The 14,636-nt window shown below is 41.8% G+C and overlaps 1 protein-coding gene across 3 annotated transcripts in view; it reads right to left on the bottom strand.

Annotated features, from left to right (window-relative positions):
* Positions 1 to 14,636, bottom strand: part of SCUBE3 (signal peptide, CUB domain and EGF like domain containing 3) — a 1,252,506-nt gene that overhangs the window by 321,604 nt on the left and 916,266 nt on the right. For 2 of the 3 annotated variants that reach the window (XM_075335886.1, XM_075335887.1), the window contains one exon: positions 13,735 to 13,896. In XM_075335886.1, the coding sequence (XP_075192001.1) occupies positions 13,735 to 13,896 (162 nt within the window). Of the gene's footprint in view, positions 1 to 13,705; positions 13,897 to 14,636 lie in introns of all 3 variants that reach the window. The other variant, XM_075335888.1, reaches the window with a different exon arrangement.

Below are 14,636 nucleotides of genomic sequence, written 5' to 3'. Positions count from 1 at the left end.
TAGGTCAATGACATGGCCTGCAAATAGTCTGGATCTCAATCCAATTGAAAATCTTTGGTGGAAGTTGAAGAAAATGGTCCATGACAAAGCTCCAACCTGCAAAGCTGATCTGGCAACAGCAATCAGAGAAAGTTGGAGCCAGATTGATGAAGAGTACTGTCTGTCACTCATTAAGTCCATGCCTCAGAGACTGCAAGATATTATAAAAGCCAGAGGTGGTGCAACAAAATACTAGTGATGTACTGGAGTGTTTTTCTGTTTGTTTGTTTTTCATGATTCCATAATTTTTACCACAGAATTGAGTGATTTCATAATTTTTTGCCCTGTTTGGTTTTAAAAAGTAACTGTTACTGGCTAGCACATTATGTTTTCATGACTTTTTTTTAGTGTTTCTTACAGCCAGAAAGTTGACATTTGAAATGACTTTAGTTTTGTGCCATGTCTGTGATCTGCTTTTTTTAAACAAAAGTAAACAACTGAATGAACATCCTCAGAAGCCGGTGAGTCCATAATTTCTGCCAGGGGTTGTAGAAGGAAAGCATACTATCAGAAATGACTCAAGGTCTAGGGAAATATATATGGTTCAAAATAACAAAAATATTTTTTTCTCCATAACAAATATTTATTAAATATAAAACCAACAAGTGGTAATAACACTATGGTAAGACAAATGCAAATATTGTATACCAATTTGTCCCTGTAAATGGGTTAGGATATCAATTCCTTGGCCCTGAATATCAGGGACAAGGTAAGATAGAACAAAATATAACAAATTGATACAATTCAAAATAGAGGCACTGGAACATATACAAGGAAAAGGACAATCATAAATCCCAGAGCAGGACTTAACTTGCTGACTGTTAGGGCGGCTTTGCACGTTGCGACATTGCACGTGCGATGTCGATGGGGTCAAATCGAAAGTGATGCACATCCGGCGTCGCAGTCGATATCGCAACGTGTAAAATCTTTTTGATACGATGAACGAGCACAAAAGCGTCGTTATCGTATCATCGCTGCAGCCTCCGACATTTCCATAATGCCGGTGCAGCGACAGGTGCGATGTTGTTCCTCGCTCCTGCGGCAGCACACATCGCTGTGTGTAAAGCCGCAGGAGCGAGGAACATCACCTTACCTGCCTCCCGGCTGCAATGAGAAGGACGGAGGTGGGCGGGATGTTTACATCCTGCTCATCTCCGCCCCTCCACTTCAATTGGCCGCCTGCCGTGTGACGTCGCTGTGACGCCGCACGACCCGCCTCCTAAGGAAGGAGGCGGGTCGCCGGCCAGAGGGACGTCGCACGGCAGGTGAGTGCATGTGAAGCTGCCGTAGCGATAATAATCGCTACGGCAGCTTTCACTAGATACCGCACGACGGGGGCGGGACTATCGCTGCAGCATCGGTAACACATTGTTACCGATGTCGCAACGTGCAAAGCCCGCCTAAGATGAATCCAATGCAGTACAATTTATACAGAGTATAGAGCTGCATAAATAGGTATAATAAATATACAGTCCATTGTTCGTCCGAAGATCATGGGAAAACGCGTTAAGGCGGAGACATACCTCATTCATCTTAGATGTCTACTGTTTAAAAATGGAATAACCTGGATACGTGACATCTGTAATATTCGATCTTCAGAAAAATATTATGATCATACTTACAGGTCCCACGACGCGTCCTGCAGACTCTGTCTCCTGGCCACTGCTTCCGCGTCCGATCATTACTGTGCCGCCGGTAACCAGCACTGACTTACAGTACCTTCAATGATGTCATGTGACTAGTCTGGTGTGAATGTTGTACAGACATTGGTTTACAGACTGGTCACATGACTATGACGTCATCGAAGGTCCTTTTAACTGAACTTTGACTGTCACTGTGTGAGTGTCGCATCATGGTGCACAGGAGTGGATCAGCTGCATATATTTCCATGCAGCAGAAGCGCTCCTGACTGGAGATTGTCAGGCCGTGCGGGGTGATGCAATGCGAGACTGCACGAGTCATACCCTCAGTGTCAGCTCTGCTTCACGCTCTGTACAGAGCGATGTAGCTAAGCTGACAGTGCTCTCTACTTCTGATTGTGTATAGACTGTGTCTGTACAGAGTGATGAAGCAAAGTTGACATTGCTGTCCCTGTTGATTACGTCGGACTAAGGATTTTTTTTTATAAAGATGGAGTCTCTAAATGTTTTTTTTGTTTATTTCTAATAAAAAAAAATTCTCTGTGTTGTATTTTTTTTTTTACTGTTTACTAGAAATTCATGGTTGCCATGTCTAATTTGGTGTGACACCATGAATTTTGGGCTCAGTACCATCTGAGAATGCAAAGCTGGTATTAACCCCTTTATTACCCAGCTTGCCAGCGCCATCAGGGCCAATGGATGAGCCGAGTAAAGCGCCTGGAAATGGTGCTAAGAAACAAGGGGCCATTTCCAGGGGCGGCTGCGAGCTGCAGAGAATCCCAGCCTCCAGCTGCCTAGGTTTACCTGACTGGCGATCAAAATACGGCGGGAGCCCACGCATTTTTTTTAAATTATTTTTTTAAATAAAAAAAAATGAATGGGCTTCTCTGCATTTTGATTGCCAGCCAAGGTAACACCAGGCAGATGGGGGTGGCAGTCCGTAGCTGTCTGCTTTATCTGTGAGAATCAACAATACTGCGGAGCCCTACGTTATTTTTTTAAATTATTTATTTTTATACCACTATATATTGTGTACTATATTTTATATTTACTTTTTATATATATATATATATATATATATATATATATATACACATACATATATATACCGTATTTTTCGCTTTATAAGACGCACCTGATTATAAGACGCACCCCCAAGTTTGGTGAAGGAAAAGAGAATTTTTTTTTAATGTTAAATGGGGTCCATCTTATAATGCCAGTGTCCGTCTAACAAATCATATAGGGTATATGTCCCTCATAGCCCCCCATCCTACAATTAGTCCCCTTAATCTGGATATGGCCCCCTTATATTGAATATAGCCCCCTTGTGATGGCACACGTTCCCCTGTGCTGCCTATGGCCCCCTATGGATTGCATACGTTCCCCTGTGCTGCCTATGGCCCCCTATGGATTGCACACATTCCCCCGTGCTGCCTATGGCCCCCTATGGATTGCATACGTTCCCCTGTGCTGCCTATGGCCCCCTATGGATGGCTTACATTCCCCTGTGCTGCCTATGGCCCCCTATGGATTGCATACGTTCCCCTGTGCTGCTTATGGCCCCCTATGGATTGCACACATTCCCCTGTGCTGCCTATGGCCCCCTATGGATTGCACACGTTCCCCTGTGCTGCCTATGGCCCCCTATGGATTGCATACGTTCCCCTGTGCTGCCTATGGCCCCTTATGGATTGCATATGTTCCCCTGTGCTGCCTATGACCCCCTATAGATTGCATATGTTCCCCTGTGTTAGATATCTCCCCCATGCTGCTGCCCATAGTAAAATAAAACACTCTTTCCTTACCTCCTCCAGCGCTGATCTCCCTCCTGCCTCCCTCCGTGCTTCTGCTCTCCTCCACTTCCTGGTTCTTCGTGCCGGTCATGTGATCGGCACAGCAGAGTGACTTTATCTCTGCGTGCATGATCACAGTGGAAGCAGGGACACCGGGGAGAAATGCTGGAAGGGGTAAGTAAAGCTTTTTTATTTTAGAATGAGTAGCAGCATGGGGGCCATATCTAACACAGGGGGGGCATGTGCCTTCACAGGGGGGCGCAGGGACATATAACCGCTCCCCCAGCCCGTCACTGCGGTGCGGTTTCAGCACCATGGCGATGGACAGCGGCTGTGCATATTATATGAGCAGGAGCAGGAGATCAAAGGCTGCAGCCCGCAGCGTTCACCTGCGCTCCAGAGCTGCCCCCACCTCCCCTGGACCCTGCAGTGTATATATATATATATATATATATATATATACACCCCCCCCCCGTATATTCGGCTTATAAGACACACACCCTACTTTCCCCCAACATTTGGGGGAACAAAAGTGCGTCTTATAAAGCGAAAAATACGGTATATATATATATATATATACATACTACTGACAACATGTCTCCGAATTTCCAAGCAAAATATTTTGTATTTATTTTCTGAAAATACTACTTTATAGAATAAAATAACAATTTACATTTTACTCAAAAATATACCTATAAAGAGAAAAATCTGATAAACTGAAAATTTTACTATAGTCTCTTAATTTTTGTCAGAGCTGCGTGTATATATATATATATATATATATATATATATATATATATATGTAGAACAAGCTGAAGAAGGATCCAGCAAGGCAGAATGACTCCAAAGGGCAACAAAAGTTTTTTTGGTTTTTTTTTCTTTGACTTTATTATCTAAGAATAAAAAATTCCAGAGCTCTTGACAAGTTGTTAAGTGCAGGGTATATGCAGTATGGACTACGCGTTTCGGCGGACGCAGACGCCTTCTTCACGGTCCCAAGACAAAACTCATGTATATATATCCTCTTGGAGCATATAGGATTGCGCCGTACAGTGCATGGTGGTCTCCACTCCAAGTCAAGCAGCCAAAGATTGCATACCAACAGAAAGGAGGGTGGTCGAGGCTTGATAGGTGTCCAAGCCACCATCATGGATGAAACAAGAAGTATCCGAGGATACATCGGAAAAATGGCATCAAAAGAGGAGTTACTAAGGGATAGCCTAAGACAGCAAAAACAACAGTCCGGGAAGGAATAACAAGAACATGAAGTGCCATGGCAAGACAAGTCGCTGAATGGGATGTACCATAGACAGATAATGGAGGTGGCTAACCTGAAGAAATCCTACCAATGGCTGGAGAAAGCTGCACTCCAGGACAGCACAGAGGCACTAATCATAGCAGCAGAAGAGCAGGCGCTAAGTACCAGATCCATAGAAGCAGGAATCTACCACACAAGACAAGACCCAAGGTGCGGACTATGTAAAGAAACCACAGAAACAATCTAACATATAGTGGCAGGATGCAAAATACAAGCAGGAACAGCGTACACTAAACGCCACAACCAAGTAGTATACAGGAATATCTGTACAGCATATGGGCTAAGTCCCCCTACGTACAGGTGGGAGACCCCAGAAAAAGTGGTGGAAAATGAAAGGGCTAAATTACCAACCAAAGCCCCTATTTTATAAAAATAATTTTATTCAAAATACCACAATAAGGAATAAGTGCAAAATTTAAAAATTATTAATGCAAGTGTTGGTATGGTGAGAGTACTGTGGGCAAATTCCCTACAACTCTCCCTACCTACCCGTGGGGGTCGGCACCCTGTGACGTCACGTTTGTGGTGCCCCCACTCTCCGTCGACTGGTCCTAATAGCACCCTGTGCTCGACACTAATAGGTGCTGCTATTCTGTGGGGTTATTATTCATGTACGGTGAGTCCCATTCATACTACCATCATATGTCACTGTTGATCCAATATGGGTCAGTTATTGTTTATAATGTATGATTTCAACTAATCACAGTGAATCCAGCAACCAACAAGGATTCATTAAGAGCCAGGGTTTGGGCTCCAGTCCCGGGTTCCTGCATTAATCCCAGGATAACATTATGTTCAATAGTTCAACAAATTAGCCCGTCCTAAAAATGCCCGACGCGTTTCACCTCCAGGACTTAAATATTAGAGGAGGTTCTTCAGGGGCTTTTCCAAATCGAGTTCACATGGATGGTACACTGTAACAACAATATACCTTAAATTAAAAACAACCCTTTACTGGTTACCATCAATCCTATACCAATTATTCACTCCCTAGTAATTCTCTACTTACTAAATATCCAATTTGTCCAGAATTAAATGGATCCTTCAATGAGGAATTCTGTTATTACTGAGAAGACAATCCATTTAATTCTGGACAAATTGGATATTTAGTAAGTAGAGAATTACTAGGGAGTGAATAATTGGTATAGGATTGATGGTAACCAGTAAAGGGTTGTTTTTAATTTAAGGTATATTGTTGTTACAGTGTACCATCCATGTGAACTCGATTTGGAAAAGCCCCTGAAGAACCTCCTCTAATATTTAAGTCCTGGAGGTGAAACGCGTCGGGCATTTTTAGGACGGGCTAATTTGTTGAACTATTGAACATAATGTTATCCTGGGATTAATGCAGGAACCCGGGACTGGAGCCCAAACCCTGGCTCTTAATGAATCCTTGTTGGTTGCTGGATTCACTGTGATTAGTTGAAATCATACATTATAAACAATAACTGACCCATATTGGATCAACAGTGACATATGATGGTAGTATGAATGGGACTCACCGTACATGAATAATAACCCCACAGAATAGCAGCACCTATTAGTGTCGAGCACAGGGTGCTATTAGGACCAGTCGACGGAGAGTGGGGGCACCACAAACGTGACGTCACAGGGTGCCGACCCCCACGGGTAGGTAGGGAGAGTTGTAGGGAATTTGCCCACAGTACTCTCACCATACCAACACTTGCATTAATAATTTTTAAATTTTGCACTTATTCCTTATTGTGGTATTTTGAATAAAATTATTTTTATAAAATAGGGGCTTTGGTTGGTAATTTAGTGGTTATACCCCTACTGAAAGAGCACATAACTCTTTCTTTGGTTATAGAAAATGAAAGGGCTAAAATCCTGTGGGCCTTCAAGATCCAGACGGATAAGCAAGTGGTAGCTAACCAACCAAATATCGTGATAGTAGACAAGGATCAGAAGACAGCAATGATAATAGATGTGGCAGTGCTTAATGACAGTAACATCAAAAAGAAGGAATATGAGAAGCTGGAGAAATACCAGGGCCTTAAAGAATAACTGGTGAAGATGTGGAAGGTGAAGGTAAGAGTGATTCCAGTGGTGATAGGAGCACTTGGAGCAGTGGCCCCTGAGTTGGAAAAATGGCTGCAACAGATTCCAGGAGCAACATCTAAACTCTCTGTCCAGAAAAGTGCAGTGCTGGGAACAACTAAGATCTACTGCAGAACCCTCAAACTGCCAGGCCTCTGGTAGAGAACCCGAGAATGAGCAAGGACAAATAACCACCCAAAGGGAGTGAGTAGGTGGTTTTTATATATATATATATATATATATATATATATATATATATACAGTTAGGTCCAGAAATATTTGGACAGTGACACAATTTTCGCGAGTTGGGCTCTGCATGCCACCACATTGGATTTGAAATGAAACCTCTACAACAGAATTCAAGTGCAGATTGTAACGTTTAATTTGAAGGTTTGAACAAAAATATCTGATAGAAATTGTAGGAATTGTACACATTTCTTTACAAACACTCCACATTTTAGGAGGTCAAAAGTAATTGGACAACTAAATCAAACCCAAAAAAAATATTTTTATTTTCAATATTTTGTTGCGAATCCTTTGGAGGCAATCACTGCCTTAAGTCTGGAACCCATGGACATCACCAAACGCTGGGTTTCCTCCTTCTTAATGCTTTGCCAGGCCTTTACAGCCGCAGCCTTCAGGTCTTGCTTGTTTGTGGGTCTTTCCGTCTTAAGTCTGGATTTGAGCAAGTGAAATGCATGCTCAATTGGGTTAAGATCTGGTGATTGACTTGGCCATTGCAGAATGTTCCACTTTTTTGCACTCATGAACTCCTGGGTAGCTTTGGCTGTATGCTTGGGGTCATTGTCCATCTGTACTATGAAGCGCCGTCCGATCAACTTTGCGGCATTTGGCTGAATCTGGGCTGAAAGTATATCCCGGTACACTTCAGAATTCATCCGGCTACTCTTGTCTGCTGTTATGTCATCAATAAACACAAGTGACCCAGTGCCATTGAAAGCCATGCATGCCCATGCCATCACGTTGCCTCCACCATGTTTTACAGAGGATGTGGTGTGCCTTGGATCATGTGCCGTTCCCTTTCTTCTCCAAACTTTTTTCTTCCCATCATTCTGGTACAGGTTGATCTTGGTCTCATCTGTCCATAGAATACTTTTCCAGAACTGAGCTGGCTTCATGAGGTGTTTTTCAGCAAATTTAACTCTGGCCTGTCTATTTTTGGAATTGATGAATGGTTTGCATCTAGATGTGAACCCTTTGTATTTACTTTCATGGAGTCTTCTCTTTACTGTTGACTTAGAGACAGATACACCTACTTCACTGAGAGTGTTCTGGACTTCAGTTGATGTTGTGAACGGGTTCTTCTTCACCAAAGAAAGTATGCGGCGATCATCCACCACTGTTGTCATCCGTGGACGCCCAGGCCTTTTTGAGTTCCCAAGCTCACCAGTCAATTCCTTTTTTCTCAGAATGTACCCAACTGTGGATTTTGCTACTCCAAGCATGTCTGCTATCTCTCTGATGGATTTTTTCTTTTTTTTCAGCCTCAGGATGTTCTGCTTCACCTCATTTGAGAGTTCTTTAGACCGCATGTTGTCTGGTCACAGCAACAGCTTCCAAATGCAAAACCACACACCTGTAATCAACCCCAGACCTTTTAACTACTTCATTGATTACAGGTTAACGAGGGAGATGCCTTCAGAGTTAATTGCAGCCCTTAGAGTCCCTTGTCCAATTACTTTTGGTCCATTGAAAAAGAGGAGGCTATGCATTACAGAGCTATGATTCCTAAACCCTTTCTCCGATTTGGATGTGAAAACTCTCATATTGCAGCTGGGAGTGTGCACTTTCAGCCCATATTATATAGATAATTGTATTTCTGAACATGTTTTTGTAAACAGCTAAAATAACAAAACTTGTGTCACTGTCCAAATATTTCTGGACCTAACTGTATATACACACATGTTGTGAGGCATCAACCGGCAGCATTGTAAATGGACGGTATGTTTTGCAGAAGCATTGGTGCTCTGCAATGTGAAGTTGGCTGGGACCTGTGGTTCCACAGGATTGCATTACATGCAGAGTCATGGAAGGGTGTGTGAGGCTGATTAAACACTTATTACCACCTGTTGGTGTGGCTCCAATGGTAAAACAATCCTGTGGTTCTGAACCTGTCGCAGAGTGTCTAGGACAGTCTAGGGGAGACTGGCTCTAGACTGTCAGTGTGTGTTCTGCAGAGTGTGAGAGCAGAGCAGGGAGCTCTGGGTGTATCAACCTGTGTGGAGGCTGAATGCAGGGCTCTGGAATTCAGTCTCAGTTGAGAGCCAGGCTGATTGAAGCAAACACATGCTGTGTGAGCTGGCTCTGCATGGAGTGAACACTGGCCAGGAGTGTGAGCCTGGGAGAACCTAAACAGATGCCTGCAGGTAACGGGGTCCTAAGGTAACAAGACTTTTAGGATTTGTTTATATGCATCGGCGGTGATCCGGAAGAAACTTTATTTGACTGTGGAAAACTGGATCTATTTATGCCGTAACAATAAATAGACTGTTGGTGTGAACACGCTGCTGCCTCACTGCCTCCCGTTTTTGCCCAAGCAACGCTGCGACCTCACAGTGTGTGTGTGTGTGTGTGTGTATATATATATATATATATATATATATATACAGTTAGGTCCAGAAATATTTGGACAGTGACACAAGTTTTGTTATTTTAGCTGTTTACAAAAACATGTTCAGAAATACAATTATATATATAATATGGGCTGAAAGTGCACACTCCCAGCTGCAATATGAGAGTTTTCACATCCAAATCGGAGAAAGGGTTTAGGAATCATAGCTCTGTAATGCATAGCCTCCTCTTTTTCAAGGGACCAAAAGTAATTGGACAAGGGACTCTAAGGGCTGCAATTAACTCTGAAGGCGTCTCCCTCGTTAACCTGTAATCAATGAAGTAGTTAAAAGGTCTGGGGTTGATTACAGGTGTGTGGTTTTGCATTTGGAAGCTGTTGCTGTGACCAGACAACATGCGGTCTAAGGAACTCTCAATTGAGGTGAAGCAGAACATCCTGAGGCTGAAAAAAAAGAAAAAATCCATCAGAGAGATAGCAGACATGCTTGGAGTAGCAAAATCAACAGTCGGGTACATTCTGAGAAAAAAGGAATTGACTGGTGAGCTTGGGAACTCAAAAAGGCCTGGGCGTCCACGGATGACAACAGTGGTGGATGATCGCCGCATACTTTCTTTGGTGAAGAAGAACCCGTTCACAACATCAACTGAAGTCCAGAACACTCTCAGTGAAGTAGGTGTATCTGTCTCTAAGTCAACAGTAAAGAGAAGACTCCATGAAAGTAAATACAAAGGGTTCACATCTAGATGCAAACCATTCATCAATTCCAAAAATAGACAGGCCAGAGTTAAATTTGCTGAAAAACACCTCATGAAGCCAGCTCAGTTTTGGAAAAGTATTCTATGGACAGATGAGACCAAGATCAACCTGTACCAGAATGATGGGAAGAAAAAAGTTTGGAGAAGAAAGGGAACGTCACATGATCCAAGACACACCACATCCTCTGTAAAACATGGTGGAGGCAACGTGATGGCACGGGCATGCATGGCTTTCAATGGCACTGGGTCACTTGTGTTTATTGATGACATAACAGCAGACAAGAGTAGCCAGATGAATTCTGAAGTGTACCGGGATATACTTTCAGCCCAGATTCAGCCAAATGCCGCAAAGTTGATCGGACGGCGCTTCATAGTACAGATGGACAATGACCCCAAGCATACAGCCAAAGCTACCCAGGAGTTCATGAGTGCAAAAAAGTGGAACATTCTGCAATGGCCAAGTTAATCACCAGATCTTAACCCAATTGAGCATGCATTTCACTTGCTCAAATCCAGACTTAAGACGGAAAGACCCACAAACAAGCAAGACCTGAAGGCTGCGGCTGTAAAGGCCTAGCAAAGCATTAAGAAGGAGGAATCCCAGCGTTTGGTGATGTCCATGGGTTCCAGACTTAAGGCAGTGATTGCCTCCAAAGGATTCGCAACAAAATATTGAAAAGATAAATATTTTTTTTGGGTTTGGTTTATTTGTCCAATTACTTTTGACCTCCTAAAATGTGGAGTGTTTGTAAAGAAATGTGTACAATTCCTACAATTTCTATCAGATATTTTTGTTCAAACCTTCAAATTAAACGTTACAATCTGCACTTGAATTCTGTTGTAGAGGTTTCATTTCAAATCCAATGTGGTGGCATGCAGTGCCCAACTCGCGAAAATTGTGTCACTGCCCAAATATTTCTGGACCTAACTGTATATATATATATATATAGTACACAATATATAGTTGTATGAAAATTAATAATTTAAAAAAAATTACGTAGCACTCCGCGGTATTTTTGATTCTCAGCGCAGACAAAGCGGATGGCTACGGGCTGCCACTCCCATCTGCCTGGCTTTACCTTGGCTGGCAATCAAAATACAGGGAAGCCCATTATTTTTTTTTTATTATTTAAAAAAATAATTAAAAAAAATGCGTGTGCCCCCGCTGTATTTTGATTGCCAGTTAGGTAAAACTAGGCAGCTGGGTGGCTGGGATTCTCGGCAGCCGCCCCTGGAAATGGTGCAATGTTTCTTAGCGCCACTTCCAGGCGCTTTACTATACTCGTCCAGCGGCCCTAATGCGGTGGCACGCTGGGTAATAAAGGGGTTAATACCAGCTTTGTATTCTCAGATGGTATGAAGCCCGAAATTCATGGTATCACGCCAAATTAGATATAGCCACCATAAATTTCTAGTAAACAGTAAAAAAAAAAAACACAACACAGAGAAAATTTTTTATTAGTAATAAAACAAAAAACAATTTAGAGACTTAGTCCAACGTAATCCACAGGGACAGCAAATTCAGCTTCATTACTCTGTACAGACACAGTCTATACACACTGAGAAGCAGAGAGCATTGTATCATAGTATCATAGTTTTTAAGGTTGAAGGGGGACTCTAAGTCCATCTAGTTCAACCTGTAGCCTAACATCTTGATCCAGAGGAAGGCAAAAAAAAACCAATGTGGCAAACAAGTTCCAATGGGGAAAAAATTTCCTTCCTGACTCCACATCCGGCAATGAGACTAGTTCTCTGGATCAATACCATGTCATAAAATACATGATCAAATACCTTGTCTGGTCTGCTACATCACTGTGTACAGAGCGATGTAGCAGAGCTGACAGTGAGGGAATGATTGCACTTGCGTCTCTCATTGCATCACCCCGCAAAGCCTGACACTCTCTGGACAGGAGCACCTCAGCTGCATAGAAATATATGCAGCTGATCGCTGCTGTCAGCAGATTGTGTGCCGTGATGCAATGCGACACTCCACAGTAACAATCAAAGTTCAGTTAACAGCAGGACCTTTGATGACGTCACAGTCATGTGACCAGTCTGTAACCAACGAGGTAATACAACATTCACACCTGACTGGTCCCATGGCCATGACGTCACAAAAAGTCCTTCAACCCAGAGGCACAGCAATGATAAAGCAGAAGCGGCTGGGAGACAGAGTCTGCAGCACGCATCGCAGGAGCGGTAAATATAATGACAATGTTTATTATTAACTATATTCTTTATTTTACAGCCACCCTTGCCCCATCCCATAACTGTAAAGCCCGAGATCGGTGATCAGACACAAGATCTTGCTATCTCGATCCCGAGCTTTACAAAATGATCAGGCGAGGCTCCTGAACCCGCCCATCGGCGGATCGCCCATCACTCTTATTTATTGGGAATGACCTGGTGCAACTTGGAGAATTTAGGTAAAACATGTTACTATCATAGAGAAAGCACTGCACAAAATTAAATCAGCAGTAAATAGACAAACTGAGTGGATCACATCTCTCAACTCGAGTCTATGATCCAGGTCAGTGCTCCCTGGCTATGGAAAGGAGCTTTGTAAATTTCCTGAGCGTATAGATTATCTTACACAGTGTTTGATTCAACAGTCTGGCATGATGTCATCTGGGCGGCAAAAAGCGCACAGGTATTGTCTTACCAGCCATGTTAATAATAAACCAATTCTGAATTCCTGGAAACTAAGGAAATTTGCTCAGCTCCTGCCCACAGCCAGAGAGCAACGACCTAGATCATTTCTTTGGATTTGGGGAAACGATCCTCTCATCTCTAGTCAGCATATTCTGTTGAATCTTATCATTTACCCAATTTCTGATACTTCAAGTTCATCAAAATAATGTTTGGATTGTGCAAGACGTTCTTAATTGCTAACTTGCTATCATTTTAGTATTACAACCCCAGGCAAAAATTATGGACTCACCAGGCCTGGGTATGTTAATTCATTTGTTTACTTTTGTTTAAAAAAAGCAGATCACAGACATGGCACAAAACTTAAGTCATTTCAAATGGCAACTTACTGGCTTTAAAAAAACGTAAAAAAAATCATGAAAACATAATGTGCTAGCGAGTAACGGTTACTTTTCAAAACCAAACAAGGGGACAAATTATGAAATCACTCAATTTTGAAATAAACATAATGGAGTCATCCTGTAAATTTTCATTCCCAAAACTAACACCTGCATCAAATAAGTTTAGTTTTGTGCCATGTCTGTGATCTGCTTTTTTTAAACAAAAGCAAACAACTGAATGAACATCCTCAGAGCCAGGTGAGTCCATAATTTTTGTGCAATCATGTTTCACTACTTCTAACCACAGTTGTAATTGAAGAGAACATTTTATTCATTCCAAATACAATGCCTATACCTAATATATACTGAAATTGTATCAATGCATGTATGAAATGTATAACCCTTGCAATTATAGGTTTACAATCCCTTCCCCATTATCGCCTTTGTTGAGTTACATCTCCTTTTAATCCACCCCATGACCTTCTTGATGTCCCGCTATGTCCCCTCACTCTTGCACTGGGCGACACTGGTGGAGCCATCGAAATCTGTACTAGAATTTCCAGGGCATGCAATGCAATAATTCTGTCGGAATTCCGGCTGGTAAAATCCAATCAAACAGCGAATACATCGGTGTAGCGTTGTGTTATAATAATGGCCTGGTGAACATTGCACTGAAGAAGAAAAATAAAAAATAAGTGCAGTAAATATGACAAGAAAATAAGTGAAAAGAAATTTTACAACCTAGCATATGAAATGAATAAATTAGGTTATGAAACCCTATAAAAACTGATAACAAAAAAGATCTGCTCATATCAAACAAGTCATATAACTTTAAGTAAGGTTACATACATAGTTATTTGGTTGAAAAAACACATTACTCATTTCAACCTTTTATACCTACAAACCCTTTATGATCAAGAGGAGGGCAAAAATCTATCCTCTAAAAAGCATAAATCACTTGATCAACAATAGTCTGATATTTTTGCTTTACAAAGAGAATTATAATTTCTTAAAGGGAAACTAAAAGAGGTTTGATCTCACCAGAATCAAACCTAAAATCTTTGAACTTTTGACGAATGAGGTAAGTACAATTTGGTTCACTGTACTATAGCTGGAAACCACAATCAGAGTAATAGATGGGCAGTGCAGGGCTTGCACAGAATTTCAGGAGCAACTCAGATGACATCAGATCCTTTACGGCATGGTAATAGCACCACAGAGACTGCTTCAAAGGGTTCTCAGAGAAATGTAATAAATTAATAAAAAATATAATAATAATATTAAATAATAAATACAATCAATAAAACATATTTAAATATTACAAATTTTTACTAAATACCTTTGTTTAGCCATAAAATTGCAAAAATGTAAGCTTTAGTTAGTGCACTATTTAGGTATGTCAGCAGCCAGC

Source organism: Anomaloglossus baeobatrachus, chromosome 2 (genome assembly GCF_048569485.1).
Source record: "Anomaloglossus baeobatrachus isolate aAnoBae1 chromosome 2, aAnoBae1.hap1, whole genome shotgun sequence".
Lineage (NCBI taxonomy): Eukaryota > Metazoa > Chordata > Amphibia > Anura > Aromobatidae > Anomaloglossus > Anomaloglossus baeobatrachus.
The sequence above is the reverse complement of the archived record's forward strand: the minus strand, read 5'-3'. Positions and strand labels throughout refer to the sequence as shown.